The sequence below is a fragment of the Rhodotorula graminis genome (genome assembly GCF_001329695.1).
Source record: "Rhodotorula graminis WP1 unplaced genomic scaffold RHOBAscaffold_4, whole genome shotgun sequence".
In the NCBI taxonomy this organism is placed as follows: domain Eukaryota; kingdom Fungi; phylum Basidiomycota; class Microbotryomycetes; order Sporidiobolales; family Sporidiobolaceae; genus Rhodotorula; species Rhodotorula graminis.
Genome location: NW_017264931.1, coordinates 240,384 through 257,871, shown reverse-complemented (window position 1 = coordinate 257,871; position 17,488 = coordinate 240,384). Strand labels below are relative to the sequence as shown.

At 65.8% G+C, this 17,488-nt stretch overlaps 7 protein-coding genes across 7 annotated transcripts; 4 read left to right on the top strand and 3 right to left on the bottom strand.

Annotated features, from left to right (window-relative positions):
- Window positions 1-10: 10 nt before the first annotated feature.
- On the top strand, window positions 11-2,604 carry RHOBADRAFT_34865 (uncharacterized protein; the record flags this gene model as incomplete). The annotated part of the gene is made up of 8 exons (XM_018413239.1): window positions 11-272; window positions 353-517; window positions 598-676; window positions 744-803; window positions 924-1,705; window positions 1,805-1,995; window positions 2,087-2,351; window positions 2,417-2,604. The coding sequence occupies 8 exons, from the start codon at window positions 11-13 to the stop codon at window positions 2,602-2,604; spliced, it is 1,992 nt and encodes a 663-aa protein (XP_018272287.1).
- Window positions 2,605-3,124: 520 nt separating this feature from the next.
- Window positions 3,125-4,462, top strand: RHOBADRAFT_34862 (uncharacterized protein; the record flags this gene model as incomplete). The annotated part of the gene is made up of 6 exons (XM_018413238.1): window positions 3,125-3,213; window positions 3,346-3,476; window positions 3,614-3,770; window positions 3,886-4,013; window positions 4,115-4,212; window positions 4,284-4,462. The coding sequence occupies 6 exons, from the start codon at window positions 3,125-3,127 to the stop codon at window positions 4,362-4,364; spliced, it is 684 nt and encodes a 227-aa protein (XP_018272286.1). The 3' UTR covers window positions 4,365-4,462.
- A 1,411-nt stretch (window positions 4,463-5,873) lies between these two features.
- On the bottom strand, window positions 5,874-9,067 carry RHOBADRAFT_48181 (uncharacterized protein; the record flags this gene model as incomplete). The annotated part of the gene is made up of 13 exons (XM_018415108.1): window positions 5,874-6,066; window positions 6,225-6,282; window positions 6,384-6,442; window positions 6,511-6,557; window positions 6,632-6,985; window positions 7,056-7,213; window positions 7,289-7,641; window positions 7,708-7,849; window positions 7,948-8,235; window positions 8,333-8,561; window positions 8,640-8,776; window positions 8,852-8,951; window positions 9,023-9,067. 13 exons carry the CDS (start codon window positions 9,065-9,067, stop codon window positions 5,961-5,963), a joined length of 2,076 nt encoding a protein of 691 aa, XP_018272285.1. The 3' UTR covers window positions 5,874-5,960.
- Window positions 9,068-9,748: 681 nt separating this feature from the next.
- On the top strand, window positions 9,749-11,453 carry RHOBADRAFT_34858 (uncharacterized protein; the record flags this gene model as incomplete). The annotated part of the gene is made up of 7 exons (XM_018413237.1): window positions 9,749-9,931; window positions 10,184-10,332; window positions 10,402-10,588; window positions 10,665-10,782; window positions 10,852-10,955; window positions 11,037-11,129; window positions 11,213-11,453. The coding sequence occupies 7 exons, from the start codon at window positions 9,749-9,751 to the stop codon at window positions 11,393-11,395; spliced, it is 1,017 nt and encodes a 338-aa protein (XP_018272284.1). The 3' UTR covers window positions 11,396-11,453.
- A 35-nt stretch (window positions 11,454-11,488) lies between these two features.
- RHOBADRAFT_34854 (uncharacterized protein) lies at window positions 11,489-14,546 on the bottom strand (the record flags this gene model as incomplete). The annotated part of the gene is made up of 10 exons (XM_018413236.1): window positions 11,489-11,953; window positions 12,071-12,206; window positions 12,292-12,411; window positions 12,499-12,777; window positions 12,860-13,063; window positions 13,142-13,287; window positions 13,355-13,446; window positions 13,514-13,673; window positions 13,746-14,023; window positions 14,087-14,546. 10 exons carry the CDS (start codon window positions 14,544-14,546, stop codon window positions 11,546-11,548), a joined length of 2,283 nt encoding a protein of 760 aa, XP_018272283.1. The 3' UTR covers window positions 11,489-11,545.
- Window positions 14,547-14,688: 142 nt separating this feature from the next.
- RHOBADRAFT_52269 (uncharacterized protein) lies at window positions 14,689-15,957 on the top strand (the record flags this gene model as incomplete). Its single annotated transcript, XM_018416257.1, has 4 exons — window positions 14,689-14,944; window positions 15,035-15,418; window positions 15,487-15,650; window positions 15,730-15,957. 4 exons carry the CDS (start codon window positions 14,689-14,691, stop codon window positions 15,916-15,918), a joined length of 993 nt encoding a protein of 330 aa, XP_018272282.1. The 3' UTR covers window positions 15,919-15,957.
- An 88-nt stretch (window positions 15,958-16,045) lies between these two features.
- Window positions 16,046-16,658, bottom strand: RHOBADRAFT_42560 (uncharacterized protein; the record flags this gene model as incomplete). The annotated part of the gene is made up of 4 exons (XM_018414079.1): window positions 16,046-16,068; window positions 16,146-16,259; window positions 16,334-16,439; window positions 16,650-16,658. The coding sequence occupies 4 exons, from the start codon at window positions 16,656-16,658 to the stop codon at window positions 16,046-16,048; spliced, it is 252 nt and encodes an 83-aa protein (XP_018272281.1).
- Between the last annotated feature and the right edge of the window lie 830 nt (window positions 16,659-17,488).

Below are 17,488 nucleotides of genomic sequence, written 5' to 3'. Positions count from 1 at the left end.
GCAAGCTCGCATGTTCGCCCTCACGCCGTACCGCGCCAACCAGACGCGCACGTTCGAGCGCCAGAAGGAGCTCCCCCGCCTCCCCATCCAGACGCTCGACGCCTCGCTCGACAAGTACCTGCGGTCCCTGCGCCCGTTCCTCCTCGACCAGGCCGACGCAGAAGGTCACGGCCAGGACTGGGTCGACAAGGAGCTCGACCAGCGCCGCCAGTGGGCCGCCGACTTTGTCAAGCAGGGTGGGCTCGGCAGGGTCCTCCAGGAGCGCCTCAAGGGTGCGTCCAGCTCCCGCTTCCTCTCCGACGTCTCCCTTCACGAGCCAGAAGTGACCTGACCCGAGCGGCGCCGCCCACAGACGTCGACCGCATCACGCCGAGCAACTGGCTCGACGACCACTTCTGGATCAAGGTCGCGTACCACTCGTGGCGCGTCCCGCTCCCGATCAACAGCAACTGGTGGCTCATGTGCCACGACGACCTGAGCATCCCGGCCGAGGTCCGCAGCAGCGGCGCGTCGCAGGGTGCGTCCAGCCTTCGCCCTCTCTTTCTCTCCCCTTCTTCGCGCGCTTGCGAGCTCACCTTGTCCTCCTGTACCTCGCAGGCGAGTTCACCGACTGGCAGATCAAGCGTGCGGCCAAGTTGACGCAGCGTCTCATCGACTTCAAGGTCCGCATCGACCGGTCCGTCCAGCTCTCGCACCTCGTTCATCTCTTTGCCGAGGTACTGACGGCCTCGCCCGCCCTGCAGCCAGGAGATCCTCCCCGACTCGTCTCGAGCAGGTCCGTTCGACATGCACCAGTACACGCGGTGGGCCCCTCTTTCCTCGTCGTGTTACCCATCCTGACCGTCCTCGGCCGCCGTTCCTCCCTCGTCTCGCCGTTCCCTCACTGACGCAGGTCGCGCGCAACGTTTCTGGTTCACCCGCAGGGTCTTTGGCGTCACTCGCCTCCCGCAAATGCCGACCGACACGCTCGTCCACGTCCCGTACCCGCACCCGAGCCCCAACATCATCGTCATGGCGCTCGACCACTTCTACGTCCTGCGCGTCGTCGACGCGGCGAGCGGCGACCCGCTCCCGACGTCTGAGCTCGAGGCCCAGCTGTGGGCCATCGCCGAGGACGCACAGCGCCGCGGTGCGGCGCCCGACCCGGTCGGCCTCCTGTCGGCCGACGACCGCGACAGCTGGACCGTCGCGCGCGAGCACCTCCTGTCGGTGTCGCCCGTCAACCGTGCGTCGTGCACAGCCGTCGAGGACTCGCTGTTCGTCCTGTCGCTCGACAACTACACGCTCGCATCGGCCGAGTACGTCTCGTCGTCGCCGTCGCGCAACACGCCCGACCTCGACGCGCACATCCGCAACGCGAGCAGCGCCAACGGGACGGGCCGCAACCGGTGGTGGGACAAGGCGGTCGGCGTCCACGTCGAGGCCAACGGGCGCGCGAGCATGGTCGGCGAGCACTCGCCGTGCGACGCCCTCATCCCCTCGATCGTGTGCGACTACGCGCTCGCCGAGAACCTCGACCCGCAGCAGCCGAGTCGGCGCGGTGCGCACGTCGCCGAGGCGCCCAAGCCGCTCAAGTGGGTCGTCGACGACGTGACGCGCGAGGCGATCGCCAAGGCGGGCAAGACGGTCGAGGAGCTCGCGGCCGACAGCGAGGGCAAGATGCTCTGGTACGACGAGTACGGCGCAGGCTGGATCAAGCAGGTCGGTACGTCGGCGTCACGCTTTTCTCGCCTCCCGCCGTCGTCGTCGTCGTCGTCGAGAAGGGCGCCTCGACTGACTCCCCCTCCCCTTCCCTCTCTCGCAGGCAAGCAGTCGCCCGACGCGTACCTCCAGATGGCGCTCCAGCTCGCGTACCACAAGACGCACAACAAGCCGACGGCGACGTACGAGACGGCGTCGACGAGGCTGTTCCAGCACGGCCGCACCGACGTGATCCGCACGTTCAGCGAGGACAGCTGGAGGTTCGTCAAGGCCATGCGCGACCCTGCAGCCGACGTGCGTCTTCTCTCCCTCTCTCTCCATCTCTCGTGTGGGCCTCCCTCTTGCCCGTCGCCGTCGTCCTGACCTCGTCCTCAACGCTCTGCAGGCCAAGACCCGCTACGACCTCCTGTCGGCCGCGACCAAGGCGCACAACACGTACACCAAGGACTCGTCGACCGGTCGCGGCATCGACCGCCACTTCCTCGGCCTGCGGCTCGTCCTGCGCGAGGGCGAATCGCACCCGCTGTTCGACGACCCGCTGTTCGCCAAGAGCCAGGAGTGGGTCCTCTCGACGAGCGGCCTCAGCGCCGGCGACCGCTTCTTCGGGACGGGCTTTGGCGCTGTGTACCCGACCGGATACGGCATCAACTGTGCGTCTCGCTCTCCCTTCCCTCGTCTGTCCCCTCGTCCCTGACCCTCGTCGTCGTCGCCGCAGACCTCGCCGGCAACCAGGTCATCAAGTTCGGCATCGAGTCCAAGGTGTCGTGCAAGGAGACGTCGACCGAGGTCTTCCGGCGCAACTTGACCGAGGCGCTGCGCGAGATGCGCCAGGCGTGCGAGGAGGGGCAGTCGCCACCTGCGCCGGAGCAGGAGGGCGCGTCGGCAGGGACGGCCAAGCTGTGAGCGGGAGTCGCATGGGTTCCCTTTCCTTTCCTCTGCGATACCCCCCTTCCCTCCCAAGCTGTGCTGCAATGCTGTGCCCGGTTGTGCTTAATCCTCTCGTGTTCGAGGCGGCCGAGGAGGAGAAGGAGGTCGTGGCCTGACGCTCGCGTGCTCCGAGCAGCTGTAGAGGGGCCGAGAGTATGCTCTCACAGCCTTGGCACGTTCGAAACTCCTGCAGCGAGCCATGAGAGAAGGCGACGAGCTCGTCCAACATGGGCGGCGATGAAGCGGGGGCAGCTCGTCTGTTCTCGTCCTCCGACTCGCTCAGCTCGCTCTAGCCACGCGCCAAGCCTGTGAGTGATGGCTTGCGAGCCCTTCCACCTCGCCTCGTCGCCCACACGACTCACTCGCTCCCCTCTCCTGCAGCCGTCCGTCCTTCATCTCCTCGTGCCGACACCGCCACGACCTCGCTCGCCAGAGCCTCGCGCTACACCCAGAGTTCCTCGACACGCCCTCTTCTGCCCGATAGCGACCCGCCGTCATGGCCACCAAGCGCAAGCAGGGCCAGACGCTCAGCCTCAAAGGCTCGACCAAGATCGTCACCGAGTTCTTCGAGTACTCGGTCAACTCGTGAGTCGGTCTCTCCCTTGCCTCTGTGCAGCTCGTCTGGAGGTCCGGCGAGCGCGCCCGTGTCTGGAGGACGTGCCTCGCTGACTCGCTCCCCCACCCAACCTCCCCTTTCCCCTCTCTCGCCTCGCGCAGCATCCTGTACCAGCGTGGCGTCTACCCGCCCGAGGACTTCAAGCAGGTCAAGAAGTACGGCCTCACGCTCTTCACGAGCGCCGACGAGGCCCTCGAGCGCTACATCCAGAACCTCATGAAGCAGGTCCAGAGTGCGTCCGCGACTCGTTCCCTCTTTCGCCTCGTCTGCGTCTCTCCGCGCAGCCCGCAGTGCGCGCACGTGCGCTCGGTGGACCGGACCTGCGTTAACTCGCAGCACTGACCCGTGTCCTCCCTCCCTCCCCCGCAGACTGGATCCTGGCCGGCAAGCTCGACTCGCTGGCCCTCATCATCATGAACCGCGATACCCGCGAGGTCGTCGAACGGTGGCAGTTTGACGTACACGTCGAGGAGCCGCCAGCCGAGGGAGCGGGAGAAGGAGCGCCGGCGGGCAAGGAGAATGACGGGTGCGTCGGCTTGATTCTCTGCATCGTCGCGCCCGTGCAGGCCGCCACCCGTCTTCGCGCGCTCGCCTTGGACGCAAACCTCGCGGATCTGACCGACATGCTCCCCCATCCACAGCGCGCCCGCCGCAGCAGGGCCCAAGGCCAAGACGGAGAAGACGCCCGAACAAGTGCAAAAGGACATCCAGGACATCATGCGCCAGATCACGTCGAGCGTCACCTTCCTCCCCTCGCTCGAAGAGCAATGTGCGTCCTAGCTCCTCTCGCATTCTCTCGTCGGTCGAGTCGTGCGCAACGCGGTCCAGCTAGTCGAGAAGGAGGACTGGCTCACCCGCCCTCTCCCGCAGACGTCTTTACAATCCTCACGTACGCCAAGAAGGACACCGAGGTGCCTATAGAGTGGATCGACAGCGACCCGCACATGATCATCGGCAACGCAGAGCAGGTGCGTCCCTCGTTCCGCAGGTCTCTCCGGCTCTCGAGCAGGCGACTGACACTCTCGCCCATGCGGCACAGGTCCGCCTCCGCTCCTTCTCGACCAACCGCCACAAGGTCCAAGGCCTCGTCGCGTATCGTCTCGGGCAGGACGTTCTCTGAACGCTTCCTCTTTCGTCCTCTTCGTCTTTCGGTCCGGCGCGTCGCGTCGGCGGTACCTTGTCTTGTCCGCCCATATTGCAACGTGAGTGTTTGTGGACAGAACTCGAAGTCGCGGTCGAGAACGAGAGTGCGAGAGAGCGGGAACGAGAGCGGTCAGGGCGTCTCGCAGCTACCTTCTCTTGCTCGACGAGGTCAACTTCTCGGTTTCGAGAGAAGTAGGTGCCGCTCAGGTTCTAGACGTCGAGTATTCGTCTCAGCAAGGACTGTGAGAGCGGCGGAACCCGGGATTAAACTACTCTCGAGCAGCTACAGCGTCCCGCAGCTACCTTCTCTTGCTCGACGAGGTCAACTTCTCGGTTTCGAGAGAAGTAGGTGAGGGTCACGTCCTAGACGTCGAGCATTCGTCTCAGCAAGGACTGTGAGAGCGGCGGAACCCGGGATTAAACTACTCTCGAGCAGCTACAGCGTCTCGCAGCTACCTTCTCTTGCTCGACGAGGTCAACTTCTCGGTTTCGAGAGAAGTAGGTGAGGGTCAGGTCCCAGACGTCGAGCATTCGTCTCAGCAAAGACTGTGAGAGCGGCGGAACCCGGGATTAAACTACTCTCGAGCAGCTACAGCGTCCCGCAGCTACCTTCTCTTGCTCGACGAGGTCAACTTCTCGGTTTCGAGAGAAGTAGGTGAGGGTCAGGTCCCAGACGTCGAGCATTCGTCTCCGCAAAGACTGTGAGAGCGGCGGAACCCGGGATTAAATTACTCTCGAGCAGCTACAGCGTCCGCAGCTACCTTCTCTTGCTCGACGAGGTCAACTTCTCGGTTTCGAGAGAAGTAGGTGAGGGTCAGGTCCCAGACGTCGAGCATTCGTCTCAGCAAGGACTGTGAGAGCGGCGGAACCCGGGATTAAACTACAGCGTCCCGCAGCCACCTTCTCTTGCTCGACGAGGTCAACTTCTCGGTTTCGAGAGAAGTAGGTGAGGGTCAGGTCCCAGACGTCGAGCATTCGTCTCAGCAAGGACTGTGAGAGCGGCGGAACCCGGGATTAAACTACTCTCGAGCAGCTACAGCGTCCCGCAGCCACCTTCTCTTGCTCGACGAGGTCAACTTCTCGGTTTCGAGAGAAGTAGGTGAGGGTCAGGTCCCAGACGTCGAGCATTCGTCTCAGCAAGGACTGTGAGAGCGGCGGAACCCGGGATTAAACTACAGCGTCCCGCAGCCACCTTCTCTTGCTCGACGAGGTCAACTTCTCGGTTTCGAGAGAAGTAGGTGAGGGTCAGGTTCTAGGCATCGAGTATTCGTCTCAACAAGGATTGTGAGAGCGGCGGAACCCGGGATTAAACTACTCTCGAGCAGCTACAGCGTCCCGCAGCTACCTTCTCTTGCTCGACGAGGTCAACTTCTCGGTTTCGAGAGAAGTAGGTGAGGGTCAGGTCCCAGCCGTCGAGCTTGCGTCTCAACGAGACTCTCTGCAGCTGAACTCTCCCAAGTACCGCGTCTCGCGAGCGACCAAAGCGTCCTGCAGACTCGAGATGCAATTGCAGCGGCCTCGCCACCCTCTCGCCCCAGCTCAAACGAGTACAACACGCCCAGCAGCCCCAGCTCTAATGCTTCTTGCGCTTGTCCTTGTCGGCCGCCTGGCCCTTGCGCTTGACCTCCTGCCCGCCGAGCACCGCGTGGAACGCCTCGGTCGGAATCGTGATGCGGCCGCTGCGAGGGGGACAGCGATGGCGAGAGAGCAAGCGAGCCGGAACGTGGAAGGGAGGGGATGAAGAGAGGGTGGGAGAGGGAGCGAGAGGGGGCGAGAGGACGTCAATGGACGGTCTCGGGGCGCACGAGAGACCGACGGAGGAAGGAGGAGGACGCACATGCTGCGCTCCTTGAGACGCGCCTTGCCCGCCTTTTGCTTTGCGAGGTGCTTCATCTCTGCGATACGAGCGGGCGAGGGGGAAGGAGAAGGAAGGGAGAGAGGGAAGAGAGGTCAGGTCCGTGCGGCTCGAGGGCAGAGGAGGGCCGAGGCGACGCACTGCGCTCGTAGTGCCCGCCGTACAGGCCGGCCGTGACGTCCTTGCGGAAAGGCGCGATGCTGTCGGAGCGTGACGGCGTCAGGGATTGGGGTGGAGCAGGAAGAAAGAGCAAGAGAGTGAGACGGACCGCTCGCGAGCGAGGATAGTTGACCCGACGGCGGCCTGGATGACGACCTGCACGATGCCGATCGAAGAGAGTCAGTACGTCGACTCACGCCAGGAGAGAGGAGAAGGAAGGCCGGGCGCACCTCGTGCTGCTGCCTCGGGATGACCTCCCTCAGGCGCTTGGCCCACTCGCGCCCCTCCTTCTGGACCTCGCTGCGGTGCGCGACCGTGCACAGCGCGTCCACCTTCTGCCCGTTGACGAGGATGTTCATGCGGCACAGATCGCTGTCCTCGTACGGCGCCTCCTCGTAGTCGAACGAGGCGAACCCGCTCGAGATCGACTTGAGCGACGAGTGGAACGACGTGATGATGCTGCTGAGCGGCAGCGAGTACAGCATCGTGACGCGAGGCTTGAGCGCAGTCGAGGTGCCCGTTGCCGTCGACGTGGCCGCCGAGCCCGACAGGTAGGTGTGCGAGAGCGGGACGCCTCGATGAGACTGTGTCGGCGAGGATCGTCGTCAGGCTCGGCTCGACTCGACAAAGGAGAGAAGGACAAAGGGGACGCACAGTACACAGGTTGATGATGGCGCCGGTGTACTCGTCCGGCGCGACGATGGTCGCGCGAATCATGGGCTCCTGCACGCGGACGACCTTGAGCAGGCCGCCTGGGTCGGGAAAGTCGGCCGGGTTGTCGATCGTACGCTCCGTGTCGTCCTTGAACGTGACTGCGGGCGGCGAGATACTCAGTGAGAGGTCGGGAGACGAGGGGAGAGGGGGAGAGAGTGAGAGAGAGGACGCACGCTTGACGGGCACGAGCGGCCTCGTGACGATGACCTCCTCGCCGAACTCGTCCTCGAGCCGTTGCCGAAACACGTCCATGTGCAGGCTGCCGTTGAAGCCGAGGCGGAACCCTTGACCGAGGAACGTCGAGCTCTCGCGGTTGCTCGTCACCGAGCGGTCCGTGAGCGTGAGGCGCCGGATCGCCTCCTCAAGCTTGGTGAAGCCGCCTGGGTCGAGCGGGTAGATGCCGGCGAACACCATCGACTTGAGCGGCTTGAACGACTCGAGCGGCGGGGTCGGCGCCGACGTGAGGTGGAACGTGTCGCCGAGGAAGGCTGCCCGGTTCGAGCGCACGTCAGGTCCAGAACGACGGCTCCGTGCACGCAAGAGAGAGTAAGAGAGAGCGAGCGCACCGTCCTTGGGGTTCTTCATGCCGCACACGACCCAGCCGGCCATGCCCTTGCGCAAGGAGCGCGAGTGGGCGTCCGGGTGCTCGGCGATGCTGATCTCGCGCGGCGACAGGATGCCGAGGTCGAGGACCGTGTAGTCGTTGCCGGTGATGGTCGACGTGATCGAGTCGCCTGCAGGTGGGAGGGAGGGGAGAGGCGGGGAGGAAGACGGGCGGGTCAGGGTCCGTGCGAGAAGGGGGAAGAGGTACGAGAAGAAGAGCGGGGCGCACCCTTCTTGACCTCGCCCTCGAACACCGACACCAAGCTGACGACGCCCCGGAACGAGTCGTACCAGCTGTCGAACACCAAGCCGCGGAACGGCTCCTTGACGTCCTCGCTCGCTCGAGGCGGCGGCGGCGGGATGCGCTCGACGACGGCGTCGAGGACCGAGTCGACGCCCCAGCCCGTCTTGGCGCTGATGCGCAGGATGTCGGACGGCGCGCAGCCGAGCAGGTCCGACAGCTCGCTCAGGACGGCCTCGCCGCGGCCGTCGTCCTTGACGAGGTCCCACTTGTTGACTGCGAGCCGCGTGAGTCAGTACCTCAAAGCGCTCAAAGCCCGTGCCGCACACTCCGGAGCGGGCGACCGAGCGAGGGCGAGAGAGCGAGGACGCACCGGCGCCGACGACAGTCAAGTTGCGCTTGAGGGCCTCGTCGAGGACGGTCAACGTCTGGGCCTGGACGCCTTGTGCGGCATCGACGAGGAGGATGACGCCCTGGGACGCGAGCAGCGAGCGCAGGACCTCGCTCGCAAAGTCGACGTGGCCCGGCGTGTCGATCAGGTTGAGCATGTACTCGGCGCCGTCCGAGTGTCGGTGGAACATGGTCGCCGACTGGGCGCGGACCTGCCGTCGAGAGAGAAGGGAATCAGGATCAGGCTGAGGACAGAAGAGAAGGGAAGGCGAGAGAGGGCGGCGACGCACCGTGATGCCGCGTTCACGCTCGACCTTGAGCGTGTCGAGGACCTGCTCGTTCTTGGCCTCCTGCTCGGGCTGATCTCGACTGACGGCGGCAGGCGGGATAGTGCCCGTCATCTCGAGCATGCGGTCGCACAGGGTGCCTGCAAGCGACGAGCGAGGTCAGGGTCGTCGTGCACGGTAGGGAAGGCGCGCGAGGATGGGGAAGCGGGACGCACTCTTGCCATGGTCGACGTGGGCGATGCAGGCAAAGTTGCGGATCTTGTCTGGCGGAAAGTCGGCGAGAGTCGGCAGGCGCTGCTGGGCCTTCGACACGGGCTGAGGGTCGAGAGGTCGGTGAAGCAGTGGACGCGTCGAGCGAGCAGGGTACGAGAGGAATGGGACGAGACGGGCGATATCGACAGGTGCGGTGGTGACGGGCGGAGAGGGAGCATGCACGGGGGAGGGACAAGGTCAGCAGAAAGTCGCGAGAAGAGAGGAGGAGGAGGAGGAGGAGGAAACGAGGACGCACCGGTGGGGTTTGCCCGGCTGCGCTTGTCGAGGATGAAGAGCTCGAGAAGGACCTGGCGCTGTTGTACGCGCTGGCGAGTCGCGGGATCCACGCGAGGGCGACTTGGTCTCTGAGTTGAGGCGACGACGACCACAGGGACGAGGCGACGCGGCGAGGTGGTGGTCGCAGGGGCGCAGGTTGGGGTACTGCAGCGCGTGCAGTACGCCTGAGCGCATGGTGGAGCTCTCTGCGCATGTGGCCGAGGCGAGCCGGCGTCTCGTCGAGCTGATGAGGACCGACTCGAGACGACGCAGACGGCGACTCTCACTTGATTGCACTCGACCGCCAGACTGAGCTCATGAGTGGCCTGCTCCAACCCACCGACGCCTCCCTCCCGGCGGGCCTCGACCAGCCGGCGTCGTCCTCCTCCCCCTCCACCACCACCTCGGCACCGCCTCCTCCCCGCGACTCGCCCACCAACGGCATGGCCGACCCGAACGACTCCGAGTCGGATGGCGGCAACGTCTCGGACGGCGGCACAAAGGAGCCCTTCGCCAACCTCAAGCTCGGCGAGCGCCACTTCGAGGACGACAAGCGCCGCTCGGAACGCAAGGCTCAGCTCGTCATGGGCCCGCCCTTGGGTGACGACGGACCCTCCGGACCCCAAGGCGACCAGGTCATCGCCGGCCAGGTCCTCGCCGAGAACGAGGACATCCTCGCCGACCTCGACGACGACGCCCTCGACCTCGAGTTGACCCACCTTCGCCTGCGCACCCTCCGCGGCCTCGGCATCGAGCGCTTCCGCAAGGTCCAGGTCCGTCCCTCATCCTCCTTCCCAACCCCTCCTTCCTCCCCCAGCTGACTCGGCCGCTCCGCAACGCAGCGCATCTCGCTCCGCCAGAACCTCCTCTCGTCCCTCTTCTACCACCCTCTCCCGCCCACTTCCTCCTCCTCGGCCGGCCAAACCCTCGTCTCGACTTCCACCGCAGCCGACGCCGACGCCGATGCGCGAGACGCCGTCGACGAGGACCCGCTCGACGACGACGACGCGGCCAAGAAGGAGGCCGAGTTCCCGTACCACGAGCGGCGCCGCGCCGAGGACGAGGAGCCCGTGTGGCCCCTGCGCGGCTTGAGCGACCTCGAGGAGCTCGACCTGTACGACAACAGCCTCAAGAGCATCAAGGGCCTAGAAGGGCTCGACTCGCTCGAGTGCGTCCCCCTCCCTGTCTCGCCCCACGTCCCTCGCCGCCCGCACTGACTCTCGCACCCTGTGTACAGGTCCCTCGACCTGTCCTTCAACCTCCTGCGCTCAGTCGCACCCCTCGACGACGCGTCGCCCGACTCGCCGTTCGCGCTCAAGCACCTCACGCACCTGTACCTCATCCAGAACAAGCTCACCAAGATCGAGGGCGTCCGACACCGCGACAGCCTCACCTACCTCGAGTACGGCGGGAACCGCATCCGGGTGCGTCCCTCGCCCTTTTTCTCTCTACCTCTGCGCCCGCGCCATACGCCGACTGACTCGCTTTGGCCGCCCGCAGACGATCGAGAACCTGCCCGTGTCGGCCAACTTGCGCTCGCTCTTCCTCGGCAAGAACAAGATCACCAAGATCGAGGGTCTCGACGGCCTGACGGGCCTGCGCACGCTGAGCATCCAGAGTGCGGCGCCTTGCCCTCTTCCTCCTCGTCTCGAACACGACGAACCTGACGACGTCGGCCGCCTCACAGGCAACCGTCTCACCAAGATCGAGGGGCTTGACGCCCTCACCGAGCTCGAGGAGCTGTACCTGTCGCACAACGGCCTGACCCGGATCGAGGGCCTTCGCAAGCTCGTGCGTCCACCTCTCTCCTCCTCTGCGCCTTCTACCTTCTTCAGGGCCGAGCACTGATGCGGGAGTGCGATGGACGCACAGACCAAGCTCACGACGCTCGACGTCGGGCACAACAAGATCGAGGACGCGCCGGCCGAGGAGCTCGCGCCGCTCGTCGAGCTCGAGGAACTTTGGGTGCGTCCCCTCTTCTCTTCTCTTCCCTCCACGCCCTCTCTCGAGCCTCGGCACTGACAGACTCTCTCGCGGCGCCCCGACAGGCCAACGACAACCAGCTGCGCACGATCCCGTCGCTGCCCGAGTCGACGCACCCGGCCCTGACGACCATCTACCTCGAGGGCAACCCGATTCAGAAAGACCTCGGCACAGCGTACCGGCGCAAGGTTCAGCTCGAGCTGCCCCAGCTCAGGCAGATCGACGCCAACTTTGTCAGGAGGAGCTGAGCGGGCGAGGACGACGGACGAGTTTCGTCTGCAATGGACGCTCGGTTATGCAGTGCGACGCTCTGCGAGCTCTCGGGAAAACGAGAGATTGGGATCGGGAGACGAGAGGCACGACTCGTTGCACGCTCGGGCGCTGCGACGAGGACAGTCTCACTCGCCCGTCATGTCCATCGTCTCGCCCTCGTCGCCCTCATCGTCGCCCTCGTCGTCGTCCTCCTCCTCCATGCTGACCTCGATCCCGTCTTCGCTGCGCGACACAGCCATGCTCTGCAGCATCTCGCTCCCCTCGACCCCCTCGTCCTCCTCCCCGACCCGACTCAGCTCGCCGGCTCCGTCTCCCTCGCGCGCCCTCGCCTCGTCCCGCACCTCGTCGGCGAGCCCGCGCCCGCACAGGATGTCGTCCTCGAGCGCGGCGACCTGCTCGTCGATGTTGCGCAGCGTGCGCGCCGGCAGGCCCGGGAAGGGGAGCTTGAGCGCCGAGATCTGCGTCGAGACGTCGTCGAGCGCGAGCTTGAGGAGGTCGCACGTGACTGGGTCGCCCGGTGCGAGCGATAGTGCCTGCGATCGAGAGAGAGAGGAGGAGGGGCGGACGAGGGCGAGAGAGAGGAGCGTTTGGGTCAGTCGGTCGGTCGAGGGCGCTTGCGAGGTCTCCAGGGGAGAGAGAGGCGGGCGCACCTCGTGGTACCTCGCGATCGACTCCTGCATGTTGCCGCGCTGGTGCTCGACGATGCCGAGGGCGGCGTACGCGCCCGCCGACCGCGGGTCGAGCTCGATCACCTTGCGGAACGCGGCGTGCGCCTTGTCCCACAGCCTGTACTCAGGCGGTCGGCCCAAGGTCAGCCACGCCCAGTAGAGGGCGAGAAGAGACGAGAGAGAGAGGGAGAGCGCGGGCGCACTTGAGCTTGCGGTACGCGTGGCCGAGATTGAGGTGCGTCGCGCTCCAGGCCGCCGGCGAGCTCTGGACGTGCCGAGCGACGCCGAGCGTCTCGCGGAACAGCTGGGCAGCTTTGTCGAACCTGCGACGAGGGAGCAAGTGTGAGCGACGGTCGTTCATCTCGAGCCGAGAAAGAGGGAGGGAGAGGGAAAGAGGGAGGGGAACGCACTCCTGGTTCTGCAGTGCGACGACGCCAAGCTCGTTGAGGACGAGCGGGTCGTCTGGACAGATCTCCTTGGACGCCTCGAGGTACTCCTGGGCGAGCTTGACGTTGGCGAGCCCGAGGTGCTGCATGCCGATGAAGAGGAGCGGGAGGTGCGACCCGGGCAGGTGCCGCTGCGCCGTCGAGTAGGCCGTGATGGCCTGGTCGTGCTCGCCCTCGTGCGCGAACGAGTGTGCGTACGCGAGCCATGCAGGGCCGAAGCGCGGGTCGATGAGGACGGCCTTGCTGCGAGTCGGGGGAGGCAGCATGGTGAGCTCGACGGCTCGATCGGCGACAGAGAGGGAGAGAGAGGGAGCGTGGGACGCACCCAAAGAACCTGCGTGACTCCTCCCACCGCTTGCCAGCAAAGTACCACAGGCCGACGGCGTACCAGCTGATGACGTCGTCCGGCTCGTTGTCGACCATGTCGTGCGCGACGAGGAACAGCTTGGACCGCAGGTTGGGCAGGTGGTGCATGCACGAGAGGTGCAGAGGCAGCGTGAGGCGGTGCGACGGGTGGATCGACAGGATGCTGCTCGAGGAGGAAGAGAGGAGGGTCAGTGAGGGGTCCGAGCGGGACGACTCGGGGAGAGAGCGAGAGGGGACGTACTGGGTCGTGATCTTGAAGCACTCGGCGTACCGCATGGCGCTGTGCAGCTCGTCGGCCCTGCTGCACAGCACGTCCGGGTCGTTGCCGAGGCCGTACTCGTCCGAGAGCCGCTGTCGCGCGATCGCCATGTCGTTGTTGTGCGAGATCTGCGCGCCCGGTTCCTCGAGTTAGTCACGATCCGTCGCAGTGGAGGACGTGGAAGGGAGAGCTCACCTTCTTGAGGCGGACCGTGTACATCATGCGCACGAACTCGGCGTCGTCCTCGGTCTGGGCGTGAAAGGGCAAGCCCTGGATGAAGTCCCACTCTGTGCACGACATGCAGCTGGTCAGGTCATGCGCACGGAGAAGGAAGAAAGAGAGACGGGAGCGCACCCTCCTCGCTCGACATCATCTCGCCGCCGACGAGCATCTCGAACGCCTCGAAGCACTTGACGTCGCGGCTCAGGGCCTCCATGAAGGCCTCCTTGGCGAGCTCGGTCGCCTTCATGTGCAGGTGGATGAGCCCTCGCAGGTGTGCGGCCGAGGCGGTGAGCTGCGCGAGGGGAAGTGGTGGGTCAGGCTGTGCTCGAGGACGAGAACAGGAGGACGTTGCTCGTGGACGCACCTTGATGCCGCCGTCGCCCTTGCCGTCGCGCACGTCGGCGCCGAGCACGCCCCGTCGGCCGACCATCTCGAGCGCGTCGTCCCACTTGCCGAGGCGGACCTGGCACTGGGCGGCGAGGTACCGGCACGCGAGGCTGACGTCGGTGAGGCGCACGGGCGGCGCAGTCGAGGTCGAGGCGGATGAAGGGGGTCGAGGAGACGTGAGGATGCGCTCGGCTTGGGCGAACTGGTGCGTGAGGAAGTGGGTCTGGGCGAGCCAGAAGGCGTCGTCGGCGTTGCCTGCGGGGTGGGGAGCGTGAGTACAGGGCGCCTCTCGCTCGTCGGGGAAGAGCGAGGACGGACCGGTGAGCTCGAGGACCTTGCCGCCCCAGAACTTTGCCGAGTCGTACAGGTGCTGGGTCATGGCGTCGTTGCGCCAGTTGCGCAGGCGGTCGACCAAGGTCCAGGGGGCGCCGTCGTCGACCGAGTGGGCGGCGAGGAAGCCCGTGTTGTCGTCGTCGGCGGCGTCGCCTGGTCGGGCAAAGGCGAGGGGCGTGCCACGGCGAGGGCGGGCGGTAGTGGTCGAGCCAGAGTGGGCGAGGGACGAGGGTCGGCGGGGCGAGAGCGACAAGGTGCTGAGGTTGGACTGGCGGCGGAGGTCCTCGACCTGGTCGATGCTGAGGTTGGCCTGGCTGTCGTCGTAGTAGTCCCTCGCTGCGAGTTTGCCGTTGCGGAGCGGGGCGGCCTGGGTGCGTTCACTGAAGCCGAAGGGGGACGGGGTCGCGCGCGAGTTGTGCGGGGTGGTGGCGGACGGTCTGGGCATGGTGCTGGGAGCAGGTGCAGGTGCTCACTCGGCAGTCGAGGGAGCCGAGGGCGGAGTAGGAGGAGTGAGAAGCGGGCGGGGGGAGATGAGGCCTGAGGGTTGGCCGACTCCAGCTTCCCTCCCATCGAGCCCTGCTGCTGCCATGGACGGTCCCTCGACTGCTCCGCTTCCCTTGACACGCGCCTCGGTCCAGCAAGCCCACCGAGCCATCGCCACGCTCGTCCACCGCACCCCACTTCTCTCGTCCACCTCGCTCTCCCACGACGCCGGCTACACGCTCCTCTTCAAGGCCGAGAACTGCAACAAGAGCGGCAGCTTCAAGATCCGCGGCGCGACGTACTCGGTCGCGTGCCTCACCGACCACGAGCGACGACGAGGAGTCGTCACCCAGTCCAGCGGTCCGTCCTCGCCTTCTCTCTTCCCTTCCCGCGCACTCAGAACAGTCCTGACCCTTGCGTCGCCACCCTGCTCTTCCGTACACCCGACAGGAAACCATGCCGCCGCCCTCGCCCTCGTCGCGCGCGACCTCGACATCCCCGCCCACATCGTCTCGCCGCGCACCGCACCCGCCGCCAAGCTCGCCGCCGTGCGCGCCTACGGCGGCAACCTGACGCTGTGCGACCCGTCGATCGAGTCGCGCGAAGCCGCCCTCGCCGACGTGCAGCGGCGCACGGGCGCGTGCTACGTCCCGCCGTCCGACGCCGTTAACACCATGCTCGGCCAGGGCACCGTCTTTCTCGAGGTCGAGGAGCAGGCGCGAGAGGGAGGGTGGGGCAAGCTCGGGGCAATCATCGCGCCTGTCGGAGGGGCAGGGCTCCTCGGCGGCATTGCTGTCGCAGCTCGAGGGACGGGCGTGCGGGTCTTTGGCGCAGGTGCGTCCCATGCTCTCTCTCTCTGTCACACTCGAGAATGTGTCACTGACGCTCGTCATCCTCTGCAGAACCGGCGGGAGCAGACGATTGCGTACGAGGTCTCGCAGAAGGGCGGCGCATCACCGACTTTAAGCCTGAAACCATCGCCGACGGCCTCTTGACGCCGGTCGGCGAGCACAACTGGCCTGTCGTGCAGCAGGATGTCGAGAAGGTCATGACGGTCACCGACGAGGCGAGTCGGCTCCCCTTCTGTCTCTCTGCCCCCTCTGGTCCTCGAAACTGACACTCTCCTCTCGGCGCGCACCCTGCAGGAGATCCTCGATGCGCAGCGCCTCCTGTGGCAGCGTCTCAAGACGGTCGTCGAGCCGAGCGGCGCCGTCGCGTTCGCGCTCGCGCGGAGCGCCAAGTTTCGCGAGCTGCGAGTCGAGGGCCCGGTGTGCGTCGTCCTGAGCGGCGGCAACGTCGACCTCGATGTGCCGCCACCATGGGTCAAGGCGTAGAAGACGCGAGAGCTGCAACGAGGACGAGCTGTCTTTCTCTCTTTCCGTCTCTCGAGAACTGCGAGCGAGAGGCACAGACGAGGATGGACAATACAACACGGCGAGGACGGCTGCTCGACTCGTCGCTCTACAGCTTGGACGTCTCGCCGACTGTGTGCGTGACCTCAGTCAGTGAACGGCTCACGAGGCGGAACGAGGAGGACCGAGAGAGAGAAAGAGAGACGCACCCGAGCCGATGCGGTACTGCGCCGCGACCTTCTTGAGGATCTTCTCGTTGTGAAACTGCCAGAACTGCTTCGAGCTGTCCTTGCCGCACGCCTTGAGGAGGACCTTCTTGCCGCCTGCGGGTGCGTGTGCACGAGGTCAGCGACTCACAAGGAGAGGCGGGCAGGAGGACGAGGAAGGGGAGACGGACCGGGGTGCTCCTCGACGAACTCGGTCACGTCGTACACGCCGCCGTCGACGATGACCCAGGCAGAGTCGGCCGTTGCGTGGTCGGACACCTCCTTGGCGGTGAGAGTCTGCGGAGGAGAGCGAGGCGAGGAGGTCAGCGAAGGGCCTTCCGCACAGGCATCCTTCTGCTCGTGCGCTCCCAGGACGTGTACATGGCACTCGACGCCCACCCAGCCGCCTGGACGGCGCGAGAGCGGGCGAGGAACCATGCGACGACGACCCGGGGTGGGGGTGGCTCGCTCCCTCCCTCCGCGTGCGTGAGCGAGATCGGGACGCACCTTGCTCATGTCGGTGCTTGAGTGTCGGTAGAGGGCGAGTGCAGCGAGTGCAACAAAGGCGATGCAGGTGAGGACGAGGGAGTAGGGCAGATGGTTCCCTCGCGACGAGCCGCCCGGCTCCAGAGGTTGCCGAGGCAGCTTTCCGCGAGCGCCTCGCCCGTTGTCGAGAGCAGCAGAGCGGTTTGCGCTCGTCGCTGTCGCGGCAGCCGAGGCCATCCGGAGCGCTCTGCGGCGAGTGAAGACCCGAGCGCTCTCTGCCGGCCAATCGGGCGAGGGACGATAGACAACGTCGTCGAGGTTGCAGTGGAACGAGGGTATCTACAGAAGAGACGCAATGCAGAGTGGGTCGAAAGAGACAAGAAGAAGGACGAAGGGCAAAGTCAAGGAGGACGAGGGAGGTCGGGAAAGCTGTCGACGAGGTGAGAGAGGACCCGCCGCACGATGTACAACCCTTCAAGAGTGCGCGCAAGGCGACGTCGGCGACGATGGAGATGACGTAGACGAGCGAAGGGCGACTGGGCGGGCCATCACTCGCTCTCGGGCTCAGGCTGCGAGCAGAGGAGGACGAAGGGAGGTCAGTGCGGGCATCCTCGAGGCGCTCGACAGAGAGGACGCCGCGACGCACCTCGACAGAGTCGACCACCTCGCTGACGAACACGTTGATGAGGCCCGGGACCTCGCGCTCGACCTGCTGGAGCGCGGCCCGGAAGCGCAAGATCGAGTCGCGCGCGGCCGGGTTGGTGATGCGGTCGTGGATCTGCGTCGAGGCGCTTGACTAGGGTCAGTCACTCGCTCGGGTATACTCGAGAGGGATGAGAGAAAGGGCTGAGCAGCGACGC